At 41.5% G+C, this 22,560-nt stretch overlaps 1 protein-coding gene across 1 annotated transcript; it reads left to right on the top strand.

Moving 5' to 3' along the window:
- The first annotated feature begins 2,170 nt into the window (after positions 1-2,170).
- On the top strand, positions 2,171-4,785 carry LOC126598613 (receptor protein kinase-like protein ZAR1). The gene has a single exon (XM_050264978.1). It carries the CDS (start codon positions 2,390-2,392, stop codon positions 4,340-4,342), a length of 1,953 nt encoding a protein of 650 aa, XP_050120935.1. The 5' UTR covers positions 2,171-2,389; the 3' UTR covers positions 4,343-4,785.
- Positions 4,786-22,560: the final 17,775 nt, after the last annotated feature.

The following is a 22,560-nucleotide window of genomic DNA, read 5'->3' as shown; positions in this document are numbered from 1 at the left end:
CACCGGGTGGTGTTCACAAGAGAAAACAGTATAGACGAGACGAGAGAGCTTGAACTCGGATTCTGTTGACCAGTATCCCACTAGAATTTTGAATCTCAAAATTTTAGAATGAATTGACATAAATACCCCGGGTTGCTTAGTTAGTGGAAACTGAAAAGTGTAACAAGCATTGTCTGCATGTGTAAATAATGTCATTGTCAAACGATCTTCTGACACCCATCACTAAATTACAATACAGTCCCCACACAAACACTTTTTTGGATAAAGTTTTTAGGATAATGTTAAAGAATTTGTTAAAATGGTTTAAATATGTGTAACGAGGACTTATACATATTCCGGTTAAGAGATAGAGGTTAGAGATGTGATATTCACACACCTTATTTTACTTCTCGCATATCTTTTTAATTTTCAACTGTCGGATTGGATGAATTGAAGAAGATCAACGGATAGAAATTATTAAGGGGTGTGTGAGAAGTAAAATGGGATGTGTGGATAGCACACCCCTAGAGGTTAAGGGTAAAAGAGGTAGAGGTCGTCTTAGAAATACTTAGAAAGAGGCTTTAAGAAAAGACATAGAATATTTGGAGCTAATGAACGACTTATCATAAAACGAGTGCAATGATGTTCTACGAATCATAAAACCGACCTTACTTAGTGAAATAAGAATTTTGTTATTTTTTATACAAAAATATTTTACACTAAAGATGAGGACTGACCTAAGCCACCTAATTTATTTTTTCTTTAAATAAGAGGATCAGCTGGTGGCTCCTAAGGCATTGGCCATCATAATGCGATTCATCGACGCCAGAACATAGAGCGTGCCGTGTAAAATACGGATATGAAATTCGTCCTTAACCACTAAGTCACTCCATGGTGGTTCTAAGCTACCTAAGTGAGCAACATAATATTTGGCATCAAATAATATCCAACAGGATCCTCTACGAATCCTCTTTATGAAGATCTCGGAAGTTCGTGAATCGTGTTCGTTTATCATATAAAATAATTTTTAACCACACAATATACAATGAACGGACACAATTTATTATACTCGAGATTCTCACAAAGAGGATTATGAGAGGTTCCGGATTCAAATAATATTATTCTCCAGTGTTGAACTTAGTTGCAATGTTACTCTTGATCAAATAAATAACGCTCTAAATGTCACTTTACCTTTATAACCCTTGAATTTGAATTTGGGCACAACGGTAACGACGATTGCAGGTGGGAACGAACAGGATAACCCAATCTTGTCTTCTTGAAAATAATTAAGCTAATAATACAAAGGGATTAGTTGTATATCCAGTCTCAAAATTCACAAATCTTCTCATTCCCCCTTCTTTTGCTTGTTTTGTTTGAAATTAAACAAACTTTAATCACGTTGTTTTCCAAAAAAAAAAAAAAACAAACTTCAATCACGTTTTAATTTGTTCTTAATTTTCCAAACGATCAAACACCAAGTATTTTGAATATACCCATATAAAAAGAATAAAAAAAATAAATTAAAAAATGCTAAACATTGGGGATTTGCAGCTAACTACTCATTAGACCATCTCAAATTTTAAACCTAAAATTTAAATTTAAAGGCTTATGTGGCACTTTGACATCTTTTAAAGTTTTGTTTTTCAATTGATATGGCAAATTTTAAACATAAAATCAAAATTCATATGTATTTCTTTGCATTGAGAAAGAAAAGAAAAAAAATAGGATAATGCTTTAAACCAATAAAAATTAATAAAAAGAATTTAATAATTAATTAAATTTTTTTGAAGGTGCTGTCAAATTTGGCAGCAGGGGAGGAGAAATGTCATTCAATGTTATGTGACATCAGATTTGGTTTCTCGGAAACATTAAAACTATTTTTTGTTATCGTTATTACTGATTTGGACATTTTGATCTTTTTTTTTTTGGAGATTCTTAGTGCAACAACATTGGTCATATGTATTTTCTTTACACTGAGAAAGAAAAGAAAAAAAGGATAATGCTTTAAACCAATAAAAATTTAATAAAAAGAATTTAATAATTAATTAAAAAATCTGGAGGTGCTGTCAAATTTGGCAGCAGGGAGAAGAAATGTCATTCAATGTCACGCGACATTAGATTTGGTTTCTTGGTAACATTGATACTATTTTTTGTTATCATTATTGCTGATTTGAACATTTTGAAATCTTTTTAGAGATGCTTAGTGCAACAAGACTTGTCAGCAAAATTCAAACTTCCCTCGAATAACACAATTCTCCACAATTTCAAACTCAGAACTGCAAAACCCCTTCTTCTTCTTCCTCCGGTCTCTCTGCAACTCCATATGAACCAGTAGAGAGAGAGAGAGAGAGTGTGTGTGTGTGTGTGTGTGTGGCATCGTCAAATTTCCCAAAACTTCAAACACAAAAAAATGATGCTTTTTTTGCTGCAAATTGCTCTACTTCTGGTTCCTGAAGTGGTGCACTGTCTCAACCAAGATGGACTCTCCCTCCTCGCACTCAAATCAGCAATCGAAACCGACCCGACACGGATCCTCGACTCCTGGTCGGAATCCGATCCCACCCCCTGCCACTGGCACGGCGTCGCCTGCACCGGCAACCGAGTCACCGACCTCCTCCTCACCAACAAACGCCTCACTGGCTACATTCCCTCCGAACTTGGTCACCTTGACTCGCTCAAGCGACTCAATCTTTCAAACAACAACTTCTCCATGCCCATGCCGGCCCACCTCTTCAACGCCGACGCCCTCATTTCTCTCGACCTCTCCAACAACTCTCTCGTGGGTCCAATCCCGGACCAAATCCGATCACTCAAGGCACTGAACCACCTCGACCTGTCTTCCAATCTCCTCAACGGCTCCCTCCCCGAGTCTCTCGCCGAGCTTCCCTCCCTCGCTGGAACCCTGAACCTCTCGTACAACAAATTCTCCGGCGGAGTTCCGGCTTCGTACGGGCGGATTCCGGTGCTCGTGAGCCTGGACCTCCGGCACAACAACCTCACCGGAAAAGTGCCTCAGGTGGGATCGCTGGCGAACCAGGGCCCCACCGCGTTTTCCGAAAACCCTAGCCTCTGCGGGATTCCGTTGGAAATTCCGTGCCCGGAAGCCCAAAACCCTGATTCCCCGAAAAGCGGAGGTGAGGATGTTCAAAAGCCTCTCAACCCGGATCCGAGTTTGGTACGGAGGGCAGAGCAGCGAGAAAATGGGAGCGGCGTGTCAGTGACGGTTCCGATAATTTCGGGCGTTTCGGTGGTGGTTGGGGCAGTGTCGGTATCGGTGTGGCTGCTTCGCGTAAAAAGCAGGGCGAAGGAGGGAAAAACGGGAAAAGAGAAAGTGGTAAAGGAGGTGGCTGTCGTGGTGGAGGATGAGGGGGAAGGGCAAAATGGTACATTCGTGGTGGTGGACGAGGGGTTCGAGTTGGAATTGGAGGATTTGCTGAGGGCATCGGCGTACGTGGTGGGGAAGAGCAGGAGTGGGATTACGTACAGAGTGGTCGCCGGGAATAGCGGGAAGGGATCTGGTGCGGCGCCGTCGGTTGTGGCCGTGAGAAGGCTGAGCGAGGGTGACGCCGCGTGGCGGTTCAAGGAGTTTGAGGCTGAGGCGGAGGCGATGGGGAAGGTGGTCCACCCCAATATCGTCCGCCTGAGAGCATATTACTATGCGAATGATGAGAAACTTCTGGTTACTGATTTCATTCGCAATGGCAGCTTGTACAATGCACTCCATGGTAAATTAACCAACTCTTTGCCACCATTGCCATGGACGGCAAGGTTAAAAATTGCTCAGGGGACCGCAAGGGGTTTGGTGTACATACATGAACACAGCCCTCGAAAGTATGTTCATGGAAGCATTAAGTCGACAAAGATCCTTCTCAACGATGATCTCCAACCTTACATATCCGGGGTCGGATTGGCACGTCTTATGTTGGGTACCTCAAAGTTCACCACTTCAGCGTCGAGAAAGCACAACTCGAATCAATCCATTGTGGCTTCTGGTATGGCTGGTCCAAGTTCTTCAACCATTTACTTGGCGCCCGAGGCCCGAGTTTCTGGCAGCAAGTTCACTCAGAAATGTGATGTGTACTCCTTTGGAATTGTGCTCTTGGAGATCTTGACTGGAAGGTTGCCAGATGAGGAGCTCGAAAATGGTGGCGAGGGACTCGAGAGTCTGGTCAGGAAGACATTCAGAGATGAGCGCCCCTTGTCTGAGATCATAGACCCTGTACTTGTGCAAGAAGTTTATGCAAAGAAGCAAGTTGTTGAAGCCTTTCACATTGCCCTTAATTGCACTGAGCTCGATCCCGAACTGCGTCCAAGGATGAAAACTGTCTCCGAGAGTCTTGATCGCATCAGACTGCAATGTTAAGAGAAGAAAACAGAGAATGCAAAAGCTGACTGCTCATCCGGAATTGGTTATGGTACTGAAAATGGTCTCGGATGGGCGTTTGATTGTATGTTTTTGTGGAGACGATTACTGTTAGGAAATCCATCAGCTTAATGGGTTGGATGTATCATATGTGTTGTGTAGTTGAATTATTGGTTGTTTGAAGATGATGAATTCAACGGGGACCGGCATGTTCTTAGGTTGCCGGCATTCTGGTGGAAGAGGAGAAGAAAAGTGTTTCCGGCCGTTTGTTTCTCTTTTGTAACACTTGTTTTTTGCACTATTCTCACCATATGATCCATGCTTTCCCTCAGGTTGAAATTTGTAATGTCTAATGTTGAATAGCATCTGTGTTCTTCATTATGTTTTAACTGGTTTAGGGTAAAGACAATGTTTTTTATAGAGTGGACTGTTACGGGCATCAACTATCATCTCAAATGTTTTATATCGGCTGATGTAGTACGTAACATAACCGTTGTTTATTCTTATAACTTGTTTCGTAATAAACTCAAGTACAGCCAAATGAAATGCCACCACATCAGTTCGGTTTTATGAAGAGTACACAGTACTAACATAATATGCTGACATAATAAGATCAAGGGCTAACTACATTTTTCAATATTTATGTTTGAGGTAATTTGTCAATGTGGTGCAAATGTGACTTACACGTTAGTTCATATTTGAATCTCACATTATCAAGAATCAAAACTATCGATTCTTCCAAAGGTATAAACTAATACTATTCCAATATATTATGGTGCAAAATAAAAAAATAAAGTTAAAACTTTATGACCTATTCTAAAATTTTAAATTAATATAAATAATTAAAGAATGGCTCATAAATATAAGCAAATAACGGGCTTCAATGGCCTTACCCAAAATTACAGGCTCAAAAGGGTTCTTAGTCAGAGCCCAAAGGTTTGTAATATACCAATATGTGTTTGCGTTTTAACAAGCGCTAGAACATTTACAAAGATTTTCTCACGAGGAAATTAGAATTTCTCTCATCTTTCGCATTTTTTTATTAGACATTAATGCCCTTTTTTTTTGGGCAAAAACATTAGTGCGTTTTAAAACTTTCGTTGCTTAACCATCTGTTCCTTTAAGAATTTGATTAAACATTTTCTTTTACAATTTCATTGGAGGTATTTGATTATCCATAATATTGGTACATTTGATTTTATGGTACAATTGGATTTCTGACATATGTTATTTCTTGGTACATTTAGAATCTAAAAGTACCAAAAGTCGGTATGTTTATTTTCAAATGTACCATAAGCTTTAAATACATTTATTTATAAACAATACGTAAAATTTTAGCAAATTAATTTAGAAAGAGACTCAACTACGTCTGATAAGTTTGTGCAATGTTCTGTGTAAAATATGTGCCAAGGTTCTTGCTAATCGACTAAAGCCTATTCTCTCATCCATGATTTTTCCTTTCCATAGTGCTTTCGTTCCTGGCATGCTTATTTCTGACAACTCCCTGATGGCTGCCGAGGTAGGCCATTTCTTGCATAATAGGCGGAGGGGTAGTGAGGGTTTTCTAGCTCTCAAGTTGGATCTAAGTAAGGCTTACGATCGAGTAGAATAGGGGTTTTGGAAGCCATGTAGCTTCAGCTCGGTTTTGCGAAGGCTTGGGTACGCGTTGTGATGACTTGTGTTTCGTCTGTCTCTTATTCCTTCATGGTTAATTGGGAGGCGAAATGATATTTGGAGTCGTCAAGGGGTTTGAGACAAGGTGATCCCATGTCACCTTATCTTTTCATGCTTTGTGATGAGGGTTTATCGACTCTAACTTCCCAAAATGAGAGGAAGGGTGTGTTTTATGGGATCCATATTGATGATATTGCATCGAGCCTACACCACCTTTTATTTGCAGATGACAATTTCTTCTTCACTCATGCTACAATGGAGGATTGTGGCGTAGTTCAACATATATTGGACATTTATTCCCAAGCGTTGGGGCGAGCAATAAACTTCCATAAAAGTAATGTGGCTTTTTTAGTTCTAATGGGGAAATAGTTGTGCAAGTTCATCTTGCCTCATTCTTGGGAGTACAACAAGTGGATCGTCATGATCATTATTTGGGCCTCCCGACCTTTGTTGGTAAAAACAAGAAGAAAACTTTCTCCTTCATTAAGGAGGGGGTTACAAATCGGTTGAATGGGTGGATAAGGAAGCTATTGAGTGGTATGGGACGAGAGTTGCTTATTAAAGTGGTTACACAAGCTTTACCGACCTATGCCATGCAGAATTTTTTACTCCCTAAAGCTTTTTGTGAGGAGCTCCAACAACTTATGGTTAGGTATTGGTGAACTAGTGATCCCAATACCTGTAAAATTCATTGGATGTCTTAGGATAAGATGTGTAGGCCTAAGCAGGAGGCTAGACTAGGCTTTCGGGATCTTCATGCATTTAATCTCGCTTTTTTAGCGAAGCAAGGGTGGCATTTAGTGCAGCACCCAGTCTTTGTGTCATGCCCTGATCTCGACATACGTCCAGGATCGACACGTGATGTCACCAACTACATGTATATCTAACATACCCCACCTACGGGATATGTGCAAAGCACAACTCATGATCCAACTACGTAGTAATTTTTTGTACACTTTATTGCTGCATCTAACCTTTTTGTTAGACTGCCTACGTACCCTAAACAGGGATCAAGCCATTCGTAGTTCATCATTCACTACACTAGAACAATTATCACATAAATTACTATGTCTCAATATAATACCACACAACAGGCATGCAACATCTCGAGGAACATTCGATGAAGAACAACATAAATCTCTAGCCATATTGGTCAACGAGTCTAATCATAATGACAACAATAATAACCAACATCATTCCACAATCACATCAATCAATAACACACACCATACACCGAAATGCTGGGCTAGAGCGACATAGTTCGGCCGAAGCCTACATTTTTAAAGCTGAAATCAAATCCAAGGAACCAAACAGTCAAATGATGCGATTTCGGACCACTCAACGAAATCCATGAACATCGGGTTCTGAACCACTCAACTGAACCAAGGCACCAAAGGAGATTCCGGACCACTCAACGGAATCCAAAACAGGATACGATTACAGACAACTCAACGAAATCGTGGAGTAAAAGGGATTCCAGACATCTCAACAGAATCCGAGTGGATACGATTCCGGACCACTTAACAAAATTACGGTGTACAATGCATATCGAACCATTCAATGAAATCCAAGCTGGATACGATTCCAGACCGCTCAACGGAATCGCAAATCACGAGGGATTCCGGATCACTCAATGGAATCCAAACAGAGCAGGAACCGGACCACTCAACGGAACCCCAGCAGAAACCCAGTTCCGAATCACTCAACGGAACTGAGCAGAAGTCCAAGGAATATAACAATGCTCGAAGAACAAGACATGAGACAAGTTCTCAAAATACAAAAGCTCAATGAAACAATAAATGGAACAAAGCACAAGGTACACAATTAGAATGGCTCAACGAAAGAGAAATGAAATAATGATACGATGTGTGAAATAAGTCTCGAAGCAACAAACCTCATGACAATAGGTTTATGGTCCACTACTAGCCCTCACATTTCATCACATCAGGCCATACATACAAATCAACCACAATCCATAACAAGTTCAATACACAAGTCAAATCACATAAAATAAACAAGCATAACACAATGTGATGCAATCAGTACGTAAATCAAGGTACACGTCAATCGAGGAAAACACATTATCATGCTGAGCCCAATAAGCTCCATGAAATCTCAACAACACTTTAAGCTCAGCGACACGCTAAAAGAACTCAAGCAAGTTGACTAACACTCTAAGCTCAACGACACGCTAAAAGAACTCAAGCTAGTTGACTAAAAAGCCAATCGTTGATCAAGGTCAAGAGTAGGGTCCACAACCCTAGAAATCTAAACCGGAAGATTCGTTTATCAGATTTCTAATCTGTAACTTCCCAAGAGTCTCATTAGTCTTCTAGAACAACATATTAAGATTTCATTATAATCCAACGATCGGATCTCCGCCAATTGCTAAGATTAAGTGGCGATCAACGTTTGATTTTACAAAATTAGAAATCCAATTCGAGACGATCAGTACATTGGATTCTCTATCTGTCAATTCCTAATGTCATCAAATATTACGAATAATAACCTGTTAAAGTTTGGTGATGATCCAACGGTTGGATCGTCAATTCATAAAATAACCCCGTGGCAGCCAACTAGGCGATCAACTACAAAACTACGTTAAACATGGGAATTTCACTAAACGGATGTTAAATATGGAATCGGGACATCAAATTTAGCCTAGGATGGGCGGTCGGGTTTCGGCCCACACGGCAGCCGGTCGCCCTGACTCGCCAGAAAATCTAACTAATTCCAAAATTACCAAATTTTACCAGAATGAAGATTTCGATAAGTAGAACAAGTTGCATACCTGTGACCAAGGCCAATTTGACCGGGAAAAGCCCCAATTTCATTCAAACCCGTAGGAAGCCCTAGAAAAGGTGGGTTTCGATTCGTTGAATTTGCAGCTCCGCTGTCCCCAAACTTATTTGGGCTTTGTTCCTGACCTCCAGAGAAGTTGAATGAGGGTGGTGGTCGACGGTGATGGTTGAGGGATCGTTGGATCGCCGTTCATGGTGCTCTCGGTCCCTTCACGTCGTTCTCCACAATACGGGCTAAAACTCCTTCGAATCTTGGGTGTAATATGGAGATGGAAGGCCAGTGGATAATTTACAAGTGATGGCTCGAGAAAATTCGATGAAAAACGCTGGAAATCTCATCGGGTCAATCCGGGTCACGATAGGGGAAAACGGGTCATGCGGATCACCTCATTTTTCCCCCTTCCTTGTTTCCCTCATTTCCTCTCTTCTGATTAGTTCCCTTACTTCCCTTTCTCCTCCTCATTAGCCGCCCTTTCCCCCTCATTTCTCTCATTTCCCATCATCTGATTGGGCAGTTTTCCCCCTCCAATCACAGCCTTCCACTGTTTTAAAAATGACAGGAAGGCTCCTAAAGTTTTTGGAGCCTTCTAACAAATGGAACAAAATTACCATTTTACCCCTAGCCTTTGCTTATTTATATTTTATTCTTTATAACTCAAAATTACGTTCCGTTTGCGCTCACATGTTGGTATCGATGAGTACTAATCAAATACGTAAAGAAAAGTAGGAAAATATATGTATATGCACACCAAATACATCCTTGAAAATTCCATTTAGTCCATTAAGGGTGTTTTCATCCTTTTACTAAAATAAATTTATGCTCCGCAAATATAAACGTTTCGATAATAATACTACGAAATACATAGTTTTAAGTAGTGAAATTCGGGGACGGAATTTCACATTCTTCCCCCCTTAACAAAAATTTTGTCCTTAAAATTTCCCATATTAATTCACTAACCACCAATGCAACAATTCCAATTCCAAAACACCTTTCCCAATATCCACAGGTAAAGGTACTTAGACCTAATACCTAAGCTCTGATACCACTAAAAGTTTTCACGCCCCGATCTCGACATATGTCCAGGATCATCACTTGACGTCACCAATTACATGTATATCTAACATACCCCGCCTCTGGGATATGAGCAAAGCACAACTCACGATCCAACTGCGTAGTAATTTTTCACACTTTATGGCTGCATCTAACCTCTTCGTTAGACTGCCTATGTACCCTAAACAAGGATCAAGCTATTCATAGTTCATCCTTCACTACACTCGAACAATCATCACATAAATCACTATATCTCAACATAATACCACACAACAAGCATGCAACATCTCGAGGAACATTCAACGAAGCACAACATAAATCTCTAGCCATATTGGTCAACGAGTCTAATCATAATGACAACAATCACAACCAACATCATTCCACAATCACATCAATCAATAACACATACCATACACCGAAATGTAGGGCTAGAGCGACACAATTCGACTGAAGCCTACATCTCTGAAGCTGAAATCAAATCCAAGGAACCAAAAAGTTAAATGATGCGATTTCGGACCACTTCATGAAATCCATCAACATCGGGTTCCGAACCACTCGATGGAACTAAGACACCAAAGGGGATTTCAGACCACTCAACAGAATCCAAGCCAGGATACTATTCTGGACCACTTAACGGAATCGCGGAGTAGAAGGGATTCTGGACCTCTCAATGGAATCTGAGTGGATACGATTCTGAACCATTCAACGGAATTGTGGAGTACAATGCATATCGAACCACTCAATGAAATCCAAGCTGGATACAATTCCGGACCACTCAACGAAATCATGGATCACGAGAGAATCCGGACCACTTAACAGAACCCTAACGAAAACCCAGTTCTGGATTACTCAACTGAACCGAGTGGAAGTTCAAGAAATATAGCAACGCTCGAAGAATAAGACATGAAACAAGTACTCAAAATACAAAAGCTCAACGAAACAAGAAATGGAACAAAGCACAAGGTACACAATTTGAACTGCTCAATGAAAGAGAAATGAAATAGTGATACGATATGTGAAATAAGTCTCGAAGCAAATAACCCCATGACAATGGATTCATGGTCCACTACTAGCCCTCACATTTCATTACATCAAGCCAAACATACAAATTAACCACAATCCACAACAATTTCAATACACAAGTCAAATCACATAAAATAAACAAGCATAACACAATGTGATGCCATCAGTATGTAAATCGAGGTACACGTCAATCGAGGAAGACATGTCATCATGCTAAGCCTAATAAACTCTATGAAATCTCAACAACACTCTAAGCTCAGTGACACGCTAGAAGAACTCGGGCTAGTTGACTAAAAAGCCAATTGTCGATCAAGGTCGAGAGTAGGGTCCATATCCCTAGAAATCTAAACGGGAAGATTTGTTTATCAAATTTCTGATCTGTAACTTCCTAAGTGTCTCATTAGTCTTCTAGAACAACATACTAAGGTTTCATTACGATCCAACAATCGGATCTCTGCCAATCGCTAAGATTAAGTAATGGTCAACGTTTGATTTTACAAAATTAGAAATCTAATTCGGGACGATCAGTATGTCAGATTCTCAATCTGTCACTTCTTAATGTCATCAAATATTATGAATAATAACATGTTAAAGTTTGGTGATGATCCAACGGTTGGATCATCAATTCATATAATAACCCTGCGGCGGCCAACTAGGCGATCAACTACAAAACTACATTAAACATTTAAATTTCACTAAACGAATGTCAAATATGGAATCAAGGCATCAAATTTAGCCTAGGATGGGCAGGTCAGGTTTTGACCCACGTACGGCCGCACGCTGCGGCTGGCCGCCCCTACTTGCTGAAAAATCTAACTAATTCCAAATATTACCAAATTTTACCAGAATGAAGATCTTAAAAAGTAGAACAAGTTTCATACCTGTGACCAAGGCCAATTTGACCGGGGAAAGGTTCAATCTCATTCAAACCCATCGGAAAACCTAGAAAAGGTAAGCTTCAATTCGTTGAATTTGGAGCTCTACTGTCCCTAAACTTGTTTGGGCTTTATTCTTGACCTCCAGAGAAGTTGAATGAGGACGGTGGTCGACAATGATGGTTGGGGGATCGGTGGATTGCCGTTCATGGTTCTCTCGGTCCCCTCCCATCGTTCTCCATGATACGAGCTAAAACTCCGTCGAATCTTGGGTGTAATATGGAGAGGGATGGCCGATGGATCGTTTCTAGGTGATGGCTCAGGAAAATTCGTCGGAAAACGTTGAAATCTTGTCGGGTCAATCCGGGTCACGATAAGGGAAAACGGGTCATGTGGATCACGTCATTTTCCCCTTCCTTTTTTCCCTCATTTCCTCACTTTTAATTGGTTCCCTCACTCCCCTCTTTCATTCTCATTGGCCGCCCTTTCCCCCTTATTTCTCTATTTTCCTTTCTTAAATAGTGAAATTCGGGAACGAGATTTCACAATTTGAGTGGATATTTAATGTTGGGCTTGGTGAAAGTGGAGGCCTAATAATATAAAAGAAAATGGGAGTTTGGACTTGGACAAGGCAGTAACCGAGGAAGAATTAAAAACCATTTTTCCAAGGAATAGGCAACAAGCCTATGGAAGAAGTGAAAACAGCTCACTCCTAGCAAAAAAACATTTTTCAAGGGCATAGGCAAGTAAATAAGTTGGTGACTCACCATGTTCAGGAAGCCCTCACTAAAAGGCAAGGCTTCAGTCGAGCCAAAAAGTATATGAAAGCAGCAAGGGATACAAGGGACAATGACACTTGTTTGTACCATACTTGACCAATCCCGAAACTACTGAGCACTAGTCAACATTATACTGTCAAGGACCCAGAAGAGTTTCCCTCAAACCAAGAGGCCAATCACAGTGCGACACGTGTCGACATCAGAAGCCAATCATAGTGTGACACGTGTCAACATTAGAAGCCAATCACAACACGACACGTGTCAATGTCAGAATGAAACGAGAAACTATTTCTATAAATAGAGATCATTCTCTCACAATATTTCCGAATGTCATTTGTACTAAATCGTTCACTAGTACTCACAAAAGGAGAGCTTGAACCTATGTACTTGTGTAAACCCTTCACAATTAATGAGAACTCCTCTACTTCGTGGATGTAGCTAATCTGGGTGAACCACGTACATCTTGTGTTTGCTTCCCTGTCTCTATCCATTTACATACTTATCCACACTAGTGACCGAAGCAATCTAGCGAAGGTCACAAACTTAACACTTTTTGTTGTACCAAAGTCCTCACTGATTTTATGCATCAACATTTGGCGCCGTCTGTGGGAACGACACTTATTCCCACTCTCTTCAGCTTTGTCAAAATGGTTTGCACCATTCGTACACTCTCTTTTAACCAGGCATCCCTTTCCAACATGGGGAGCGAAGGAAGCCACAGCACGCAGAATGACACCCCTCTTGCACTTGGTGTGAGGCAATGAAAGAAGGAAGGAAAAAGGGTTGCTCTTCAAGCTAAAGTCAATGAGCTAAAAGCTCAGAACAACAAGATAGCAATGAAGAATGAGGTCATCCATGAGCAGTATGAGAAGCTCTTTGAAACGCTCCACGAAACTAGGCGTACTCAAACACGCGAGCTTGCTAATCATCAAAACATTGATCAACATGAGACTTCTCTCAACCCAGCTGCTTCGACCCGAAGTAGAAGAAGTGAAGGAAGACACCTTCTTACAAAAGGAGTGGAATGATCGAAACCGTCTTTTGCGACTGTCAAGACTTCCTAAAGCAACGTCGAGACAATCCCATCCATGTAAGCTCAAAGATCAATGACCCAAGGGTCTCTGAAAGACTCGGTCCCCTCCCATGTCCCAGGCCGACTACCAATTTAGGGAAAGGGCAACAAGTCCTAGAGAAACATGAAGGTATAGGAGACTCAGAGATGTTCCAACAGACATACCTTGGAAGTCAGTACGGAGAGTCCAGGGAAAAATCACATGCTCTTGATTAAACTTTCATACTTCCAAGAAGAGATGAGATTTATGAAAGAAAGCTCCAGTGGTACATGACTCCACTCAGGACCCTCTTGTCCTACAACTTCTTAAGGAAGTAAACAAGTTGAAGGCCGAACGACAAGCTAAGATACCTGATTGGAACTAACCTAGGTCTGGCCCTCTTACAAGGAGGATCCTCAACACCCCTTCCAACCAAAGACAAAGCAGAAGCTTGGCTTGCAACTCTATACTGGAAATGAGGACTCGATTGAACACCTTAACCTTTTTTAGTCCACCATGGCTTACTGGATACACACCGATGAAGAGCAATATCTTCTCTTCCCCTCTACCCTCTCTGATGGAGCTCTAAACTGGTATTGTCGTCTTCCACCTGAGACGGTAGACTCATTTGAAGAATTGAGGAAATTGTTTGTTTCTCAACATATTTTCCAGACTGATCGCTTGCACTCTGAAGATGGCTTGTACACTATTCACCAGAAGCCAGACGAGTCATTACGTATTTATGTTGGCCGTTTCAGCCATGTGTATTCCCGTTGTGTTGAGGCAGACGACAAGACTGCCCTGAAAACCCTTACAGCATGCCTACGTGACTGTTTCTTTAAGTACATGAGCAATGCCAACACTTGGAAGACTACTCTGAGGTGATGGCCCAGGGGAACCCCTCACAGCCACCCCTTATCAGCAAGTAAGGAGTGGAAGCCAGATCCAACCAAATGAGAAAACCTCGACCTTCCAGACGGCAGCGGTGCCTCCTCCTGCCTTACTTAATAATTCGCCAAGTCAACGGACATATCAATCTCAGGGCAAAAGGAAATATTTCCATCCTCACCAGTCCCATTTTAGTAAAAAGAGTAAGGGACACTATCGCGATAACCAAGGGTATCGCCACGATAATGCCCACCCCCAGGCAGTCAACACAGTGGGCCAAGAACGTGTGAGGACAGGCCCTGCCTCGAGGTATGAGACATACACGCCTTTGAACGCCATATGCTTGGTCATTTACCCCAGCATAGCACACTTGATACCGAAGACAAAGCCGAGGCACCCAAATTACAAGCCCACGAAGAACACGAGCACGTTTTACTGCTACCACGAGCATAATGGCCATGACGGCGAGAAGTGTATCACCCTTCGTGATCATATTGAAGCTTTGGCACGTGAAGGAAAAATTAATTAATTCCTCATTCACCCTTCAAAGGGTAACTGTAACCAACGTCAGGTGAATGTGATATATTCTATAAGTGGTGGCACACCCATATCTAAATCTTCCAATGGGGCCATGAAAAATAGTGAACGAGCTTTAAAGTCTGGCCACCAAGTGTTTCACGTGGAAGACTTCAGGGAAGGTAAGTATCAAAAGCCTAACTAGAATCCAATATGTTTCTACCCTGAGGAAGAAAGAGGTATCATCTACCCTCACAACGACCTACTGATCGTGGAAGTTCACATAGCCAACTTTGAAGTACAACGAATCCTGGTAGACACAGGGGTTTCGGTCAATATCATGTTTGCTGAAGCTTTCAGGGCACTTAATGTAGCTGAACACTTGCTTGATCGCTCGATTTCCCCTTTGATAAGCTTCTCCGGTGATATCATGCAACCTATGGGGAGTATACATTTACCTTTCACCATTGGTACATGCCCTTACACAGCTACCATTATCACTAACTTCCTGGTGGTTGATTGCCCAACGACATACAATGTTATCTTCGGACGCACAGACATCAATGATCTCAAGGCCATGGTATCCACACATATGTTGTTGATGAAATTTCCAACCCCTTATCGCAATGGTTACATCATAGGAGATTAACTTAGTGCACGATCATGTTACAACACTTCGGTCAAGCAACAACACTTGCCTGTGCACAAGGAAACTCTTTCCATACATGACCAAGTCATAAAGACCAGCCCAGACGAAGCCAACTTGGATCTTCATGGTGGCAACAGTCAACCCGACGATCCTCGAGATGACTCTTTCACCCAGCAAACACAAGCTGCTGAAGAGTTGGAGAAGATCTCTATCTCAAAAGATTATCCGGATTGCATGGTGAAGATTGGCACCACCTTGTCACCACCCATTCGGTTGGCATTGATCTCTTTTTTGCAAGAGAACACTGAGGTCTTCGCCTGGTCATACGAGGACATGCCAGGCATATCTCTCGATATCATCTGTCATCACTTAAGTATTAACCCCAAGACCAAGCCAATGAGACAGAAGCGAAGATCCTATGATGTTGAACGGTACGAGGCAATGAAGGCAGAAGTTGAAAAACTCAAAGGCATAGGCTTTGTCCACGAAGTCAATTATCCAACGTGGGTAGCAAATGTTGTCGTTGTTAAGAATAATCCGACCAAGGAAAGTCTCCTGCTTCAAAAGGTCTTGTGGAGAATGTATGTCGATTACACCGACCTAAATAAAGGATAACTTTCCTCTTCCTCTCATAGACAGACTTATAGACTCTACGGTAGGGTGTGAATTCCTGAGCTTCATGGATGCTTACTTAGGATACAACCAAATCCTCATGAACCCTCTAAACCAAGAACACACAGCCTTCACTATTGACAAAGGACTATATTGTTATAAAGTCATGCCCTTCGGCCTAAAGAATGCAGGAGCGACTTATCAGAGATTGGTCAATTCAATGTTCGCCGAACAGATTGGGAAGAGCATAGAAGTTTACGTTGATGATATGCTAATTAAGAGTAAACATGCTGACCAACACATCACCAACCTATCTGAAACTTTCACCATTCTGAAGAGGTATTGAATGAGGTTGAACCCCAACAAATGTGTCTTCGGCGTAGGCTCTGGCAAATTCTTAGGCTTTATGATAAGCCAACGAGGCACTGAGGCTAATCCCGAGAAGATTAAAGTAATCCTCGACATGAAGGAACTGGTAACTTCAAAAGACATCTAAAGCCTTACTGGCAAGGTGGCAGCCTTAACTAGGTTCATCTCTAAGGCCACAGACAGATATGCTCATTTCTTCAAAGCACTTAAGGGAAGTAAGAAGTACATTACATTGACTGATGAATATGCTGATGCATTCAAGAACCTCAAAGATTACATGAATAAAGCCCATCTGCTCTCCAAACCTGAGGTTGGTGACACTCTCATTATCTATCTGTCAGTATCGGCTTCAACAGTAAGTTCCGTTCTTATTCGAAATGATGGTAATGTCGAATGGCCTGTCTACTACGCTAGCAAAACTTTACAAGATGTAGAGACATGATACTCCAACATTGAGATATTGTCTCTAGCATTAGTCATGTCTGCTAAAAAACTTCACCCTTACTTCCAAGCATACTCCATCATCGTGCTTACCAATCATCATCTTCGACAGATACTCCAAAGTCTTGACACTTCCGGGCGAATGATCAAATAGGCGATAGCATTGGGTGAGTTTGACATCTCCTACCAACCAAAGCCAGCTGAGAAGGGCCAAGCAGTGGTAGACTTCATCGCCGACTTCACATATCCTGTTGACATTGTTTCTACGCCTAAAGAAATGGTTTCATTACCCTCGGAAGCTCAGAAAATAGAACCAATAGGCCCAGCATGGAGTCTATATGTTGATGGCTCGTCCAACCAATAGGGTTGTGGAACAGGACTAGTCCTTACGACCCTTGACAAAGTGGCGATGGAGTATGCTCTTCGTTTTAAATTCAAGGCGTCGAACAATGAGGCCGAATATGAAGCCCTCTTAGCAGGCTTACGTTTGGCCAAACACCTTGGGGTTAAACAAATTGATATCTTCAGTGACTCCCAATTTGTGGTTAACTAGGTCACCAACAACTTTGACGCTAATGATAGCTCCATGGCAGCATATCTGACACAAACACAATTGTTGCTCAAGCACTTCCACTACCAGATCACCCAAATTCCTCGAGCGGTAAACAGTCATGCAGATGCTTTGGCTCGCTTCGCCTCAGCGGTGAAAGACAAGATTAGGAGAAAAATTCAGGTCGAATTGTTGGCAGCACCAAGCACCATGGCTGCGGAAGTGTGTAACTTACAATAGGGGGATAGTTGGATTACCCCAATTTATAGATTCCTTGCTCATGGCACCCTTCCAAATGACAAAGTCCAAGCTAAGCAGACTCGATACAAGGCTACCCGTTACTTGATCATTAATGACCAACCCTACAAGTGGGGTTTTAACCTACCATACCTAAGATGCTTTACGCCCGCAGAGGCGGAAACTGTCATTCGGGAAATACATGAAAGAGTCTGCAGAGATCATGCTGGATCTCGATCCCTAGCACACAAGGCTTTTTGCCAAGGATATTACTGGCCAACATTCCACCAAGATGCCATCAGAATATCCCACTCATGTGATAAGTGTCAACGCTACGCAACTATTGCTCACTCCCCTCCCGAGCTGCTCACTCCTATGATCAGCCCTTGGCCCTTCGCCCAATGGGGACTTGATTTGATCGGCCTAATGCCTACAGGGAAGGGCAAGGTTCGCTATGCAATCGTTGCAGTTGACTACTTCACAAAGTGGGCCGAAGTAGAACCCTTGGCAACCATTACTGAGGCAAAAATAGAAGACTTCGTATGGAATAACATCCTTTGCAGATTCGGCATTCCCAATGCGATAGTCACTGATAACGGGCGACAGTTCAACAACAATAAGTTCAGGATGTTCTGCTCTAAGTTCAACATCAACTTATGTTTTGCCTCCCCAGCTCATCCCGAGTCTAATGGATAAGTTGAAGCCATCAACAAAATAATCAAGCGAACTTTGAAAACCAACTTGGACAAGGCTAAAGGTTGTTGGTCAGAATTTGTACCCCAAATTCTTTGGTCATACTACACTTCATATCGGACATCAACAGGAGAAACCCCATTCTCACTTGCCTTTGGTACAGAGGCAGTTGTCCCAATTGAGCTTGAGCAAGTAACGTTTCTAGTCCAGAACTATATGCAAAGCGAAAACGACAAACAACTTACCCTCAACTTAGATCTAGTCGAGGAACACAGAAACCAGGCTTACTTGAGGAATGTCGCCTACAAGCAGCGCATCTCCAACTACTATGACTCAAGGGTCAAACCTCGTTCTTTCAAAGTGGGGGACTGGGTATTGAAGAAAAGATTACTCTGCGACAAAGTCCCGAGTGAAGGAATACTTAGTCCAAACTGGGATGGACCGTTTGAAGTTGTTGGCATTAGTCGCCCTGGCTCCTACAAGCTTAGAAGCTTCGATGGCAAAACCCTTGGCCATCCATAGAATGCTGATCACTTAAAGTACTATTACAAGTAAACTCATATTGTACAAGTGTTAAGCTTCAGCCGTTCGGCATCCTATGTAACGAAGACTATTTGGCATGAATTTAATAAATAGGTGATTTAGACAACTCGGTCCTAATCTTCTTACATTCCTAGCAATAAAACACTCGGGTTCAAAGCTTCAACATGAATGCTTCCAACATGAAACAAAGTCTAGGTATATGTCAACAAGACTATACAAATAAACGAAGAGCTTCACAGTATATTCGTTCAATCATACATTCCAACACATTCATACATAAGCCAACTATGCTTTGAAAGGGTTCAACATACTTTGTGTCATTCGACACTTGCTACAATGTGCCTAGACACCTTGCCCTTATTCTCACCAACTAGGTGATGAAATGTGAAAAAGGAACTCATCTTCATGCCACCAACCGGGTGATGAAATGTACAACCCGTACTCTTCTTCATGCCACCAACCATGTGATGAAATGTACAACCCGTACTCTAATATCATTTGGCAACTTGCCACTCATGCCACCAACTAGGTGAAAAATGAACTCATCTTCATGCCACCAACCAAGTGATGAAATGTATAACCCGTACTCTAATATCATTTGGCAACTTGCCATTCATGCCACCAACCAGGTGAAGAAGGAACTCATCCTCGTGCCACCAACCAGGTGATGAAATGTGATGAAAGGTGATGAAGGAACTCACCTTCGTACCACCAACCAAGTGATGAAAGCAACTCACCATTCATTCTACCTACCAAAAGACGAGTGCTACAACTTGTACATGTGAACTCCTAGCATTCACAAATAATCAAAAACCCTCAAGCTTGACAACTCAACTAGGGAAGCACTTATGCCCAACAAGAGTTATAGTCACCAACAAAGTCTTATTGCAAGCCAACAACAACTTCAGTGCATGGCATAAGAAGATCAAGCTATTCAGCCAATAAGAGCTTCATCAAAGGAGTTCAACCAACAGCTTCACACACTCTTGATCAAGACAGTGTGAAGCAAAACCAATTTATGGTGCCAACAAGAGCTTCATCAAAGGAGTTCAACCACAATTCTCAAAAGCTTCACACACTCTTGATCAAGACAGTGTGAAGCAAAAAACAATTTATGGTGCCAACAAAAGCTTCATCAATGAAAGGTAACTACAATTCTCAAACCTTCGAAGCAAATTCATCCAAACCTTCGACTACTGCAAGATGTGGCTTGCATCATAATCTCTTGCTCAACAGTGTGGAAGCAAAATTTGTACATGTTGTCTCTCCCACATTTTCAAATTTCTAGTTTCCAAAAAAAAAAAAAGGAAATTCAACAAAGCTTCATCAATGGAGGACAACTACAAATTCTCAAAAGCTTCATACTATCTTGATCAAGATAGTGTGAAGCAAAATCAATTCGTGGTACCCAACAAAGCTTCACCACAAAAGCTTCACCAATAAAAGCTTCATCAATGGAGGACAACTACAAATTCTCAAAAGCTTCACACTATCTTGATCAAGATAGTGTGAAGCAAAATCAATTCATGGTACCCAACAAAAGCTTCAACTCCAAAGCTTCACCTACAAAAGTCTCACCCACAATAGCTTCACCTACAAAAGCTTCACCCATAAAAACTTCACTAACAAAAGCTTCACCCATAAAAACTTCATCAACAAAAACTTCACCCACAAAAGCTTCACCCACCACAAAAGCTTCACCCACAAAAGCTTCACCAACAAAAGGTTTACCCACAAAAGCTTCTCCCACCACAAAAGCTTCACCCACTAAAGCTTCACTCATAAAAGCTTCACCAACAAAAGCTTCATCTACAAAGCTTCAACACAAAAGTTCACCTACAAAAGCTTCACACTATCTTGATCAAGATAATGTGAAGCAAAATCAATTCATGGTACCTAACAAAACTTCAACCTTAAAGCTTCACTTATAAAGCTTTAAATATATATATTCGAAAATTCGAAAATTCAAAAATTCGGAAATTTGAAAACTCAGAAATTCGGAAATTCGGAAATTCAAAAATTAAAAGAAAAATAAAAAATTAAAAAAAAACATTGCCTAAGCCTCATCTTCTTTGGACCTAACAACTTTCATAACAAATATATATGAAGGAGACCTTTGGGCTACCACTTAGAAAGGAAAATGGTGAAGTTTTGTTACTTTGGAAACTTGGCTACTAGTAAGACACCTCCTTCGTCAACTCCCTCGACCGGAGACTTGGGGGACTCCTACCATATGCTACTGCACCTTGATACTCGGAAGTCTCACAACCACTCAGTGACTTGGATTTTTTCAAGTCTCCAATCGAGAAGTTTTCCTCACTCGGGAAATTAAGGGAGCACTACCTCAACATACATGCTTCACTCACAAAGCTTCAACATACAAGCTTCAACAAAAGGAAAAATTCAAAGAACTTAGTGAAGAAGGCCTTGGTGTATTTAACACAATACGTTGAAATGAAGCAAAGCTTGTTTATTGATATCTCCTATAAGTTACAAGTATGTACATATACATGAATCAAAATAAACAAACAAGAGGGAGCCTTCACAAAGGTTGCTCAGGAGAAGTCTCAGCAGTCGGCAGAGCCCCAGAAAGAGGAGGCACCAGAAGGTGATTATTCGGAGCCTCAGTACTAGGCAGAACTCCAGAAGGAAGAGGCACCGAAGGTTGATCATTTGGAGCTTCATTATGCGATACAGCCCCAGAAGACAAAGGCAATAAATGTCTTTGGAACAAACCCACAAACCTCTGATGATCAAGTAAAATCTGACCATCAGATTCCTGCAGCTGGTCGAGCTTCCTCTTCATGTTTGTAGTATAGTCATGTGCGAGCCTGTGCAACTGTTTATTCTCATGCTTGAGCCCTCTGATCTCCTGTTTGAGACTTATCACTTTAGCCGCAAATGATTCAACGTGACAAGTTTGAGCAAATAGGTGTTAGGCCATATTAGACATAGAACCTGCACATTGAACACTGAGAGCCAGAGAATCCTTAACAGCTAACTCATCAGACCGTTTAGAAAGTAGTCTGTTATCTTTGGGAGTGAGAAGGTTCCTGACCACCACTGCAACGGTCATATCATTCTTCATCATAGAGCCCCAACGGTAAGAGGATCAGTATGGGATAAGAAGGATGGCCACCATATGTTGTCTTGAGAAGGCATGGCTGCCTTTTCACCAAAGTTCAAGTCAAAACGACGGTCGGATGGGCCAGATATTCTCAGAAATGATGAAAAAGAAGTGAGGTGCAGTAAATCTCTGAAGTAAGGGGAAAATTCCTACAAGCAATAACTTTCTGAATGTACTTTTTGCACATAATTGGTGTCCTTATAAAAGAAAGGGCAACAGGGTCGTTGGTTCAAAAATCGAAGAGGCACCACTCTTCGGATTCCGAAGAGGCACCACTTTCCACATGCGACATCAACTCCTCGGGTACCACATATAACTTTGCCAAATATCTCTGACAA

This window comes from Malus sylvestris, chromosome 14 (assembly GCF_916048215.2).
Source record: "Malus sylvestris chromosome 14, drMalSylv7.2, whole genome shotgun sequence".
NCBI classification, from domain to species: Eukaryota; Viridiplantae; Streptophyta; class Magnoliopsida; order Rosales; family Rosaceae; genus Malus; species Malus sylvestris.
The sequence above is the reverse complement of the archived record's forward strand: the minus strand, read 5'-3'. Positions and strand labels throughout refer to the sequence as shown.